The sequence below is a fragment of the Mandrillus leucophaeus genome, unplaced genomic scaffold (assembly GCF_000951045.1).
Source record: "Mandrillus leucophaeus isolate KB7577 unplaced genomic scaffold, Mleu.le_1.0 Scaffold282, whole genome shotgun sequence".
In the NCBI taxonomy this organism is placed as follows: domain Eukaryota; kingdom Metazoa; phylum Chordata; class Mammalia; order Primates; family Cercopithecidae; genus Mandrillus; species Mandrillus leucophaeus.
Window position 1 is genome coordinate 2676887 of NW_012102943.1, and position 1717 is coordinate 2678603.

At 32.9% G+C, this 1717-nt stretch overlaps 1 protein-coding gene across 4 annotated transcripts in view; it reads left to right on the forward strand.

The window, feature by feature from the left end:
- Nucleotides 1–1717, forward strand: part of CSNK1A1 (casein kinase 1, alpha 1) — a 66589-nt gene that overhangs the window by 32201 nt on the left and 32671 nt on the right. For all 4 annotated transcript variants that reach the window (XM_011985380.1, XM_011985381.1, XM_011985383.1 and 1 more), the window contains exon 3: nucleotides 107–233. In XM_011985380.1, the coding sequence (XP_011840770.1) occupies nucleotides 107–233 (127 nt within the window). The remainder of the gene's footprint in view (nucleotides 1–106; nucleotides 234–1717) is intronic.

The window sequence follows — 1717 nt, forward strand, 5'->3', positions numbered from 1 at the left end:
CTGAAATAATACCTACTCAGAGAAAGAAAACTATCTTATTCTTAGGGTTGATGATATTAAGTGATAGCTTTATGTAATACCCTCTCTTCTCCTTTTGTTTCATTAGGTGGTATGGTCAGGAAAAAGACTACAATGTACTAGTCATGGATCTTCTGGGACCTAGCCTCGAAGACCTCTTCAATTTCTGTTCAAGAAGGTTCACAATGAAAACTGTACTTATGTTAGCTGACCAGGTATGTGAAATTTTGATTAGAATATAAACTGAGAATAGTACTGTTGACTGGAATTTCATTATATATAAATCAGAGTATTAAAATCCTGTGCATCACTATTTAACCTTAGCATAGGCAGAAAAAAAATAATAATGTAACTTGTAGATATTTTCCTATGGGAATAAGACAAAAACTGGAATTATCTTGGTTTCTTACTCATCTGTGTAGTTTTCAATCTGCTCCTTCAGATGAAGTTTTAGTGTCAAATATAGCAGGTTATTGTAAGATTTTGTTTGGAGAAAGAGTTTAGAGTGTATGTATGCATATAATTGTAGATAAATGTATATTGACATTTTGTTTAAGCAAAATTGAATATTATGTATTATGTGTGGGACTCTTAGAAAAGCTATATTTTTGAGGATAAAAAGGTCCTGAAGTAATTTAAGGAAGAATTTTTTAACCAAGTAGATGCTGCTTGTTGTAATGGATTCTCAACCATTTGTATTACTTAAGACCTAGGAAATTTCGAAGATGTCATGAATTAGATTGATGCATTGGCTGTAGGTTAGATTAAATGGTTTTTACAGCCAAAGTTTGGATATTTCGATCTTAAGAAATGAGAAAGATAGAGTAAGGAACAAACCTTAAGGGAAAAGATAATACATTAAGATAATTGGTAAATATCAAGAAATGTATAATTTTTTATTTTGATCAATATTTGTTGCCTTTAAGGGCAGGAAAATGTTGGAAATGCTTCAAGTTAAACTCGGTGTGCTTATAAAAATACTATGAAGAGAACGACATTTAAAAATGTAGATTGGATGTCATAAAGTATAATGAGATAAACAGAATTGGTATTTGAAGTGGAATTTTAGTAAGTTTGTAAATTCAGAAGGGTGAAGAGAAGTAGGTTAATGGACACAAAAATACAGTTAGGAGGAATAAGTTCTAGTATTACATAGTATAGTAGGGAAATTATAGTTAACAATAGCTTATCGTTTATTTCAAAATAGCTAGAAGAGTAGAATTGTAATGTTCCCAACACAAAATATAAATGTTTGAAGTAATGAATATTCCAACTACCCTGATTTGATCATTATACATTGTATACATGTATCAAAATATCACACACACCCCATAAATGTATACAACTAGTATAGATCAATGACAAATAATTCAAAGGATTAGAAAGCAGTACCCATTTTCTGTAATCAGCACCTGATACTCCCCAAGCTTCTTAACCTTAAAAGTACTGAGTGGCTCAAGCAAATGTGAGCAAATTGTGATATTTGTGGCACAAAACAAACTCAAGCATTAAAAGGTTAAAAGTGGCCTGGCATACTGGCTCTCGCCTGTAATCCGACACTTTGGCAGATTGAGCCAGGAGGATCTCTTGAGCCCAGGAGTTCCAGGCTACAGTGATCTATAGTAATGCCACTGCACTCCAGCCTAAGCGATAGAGCCAAGACCCCATCTCTTTTAAGTTAACAGCCTTTAATACCGGC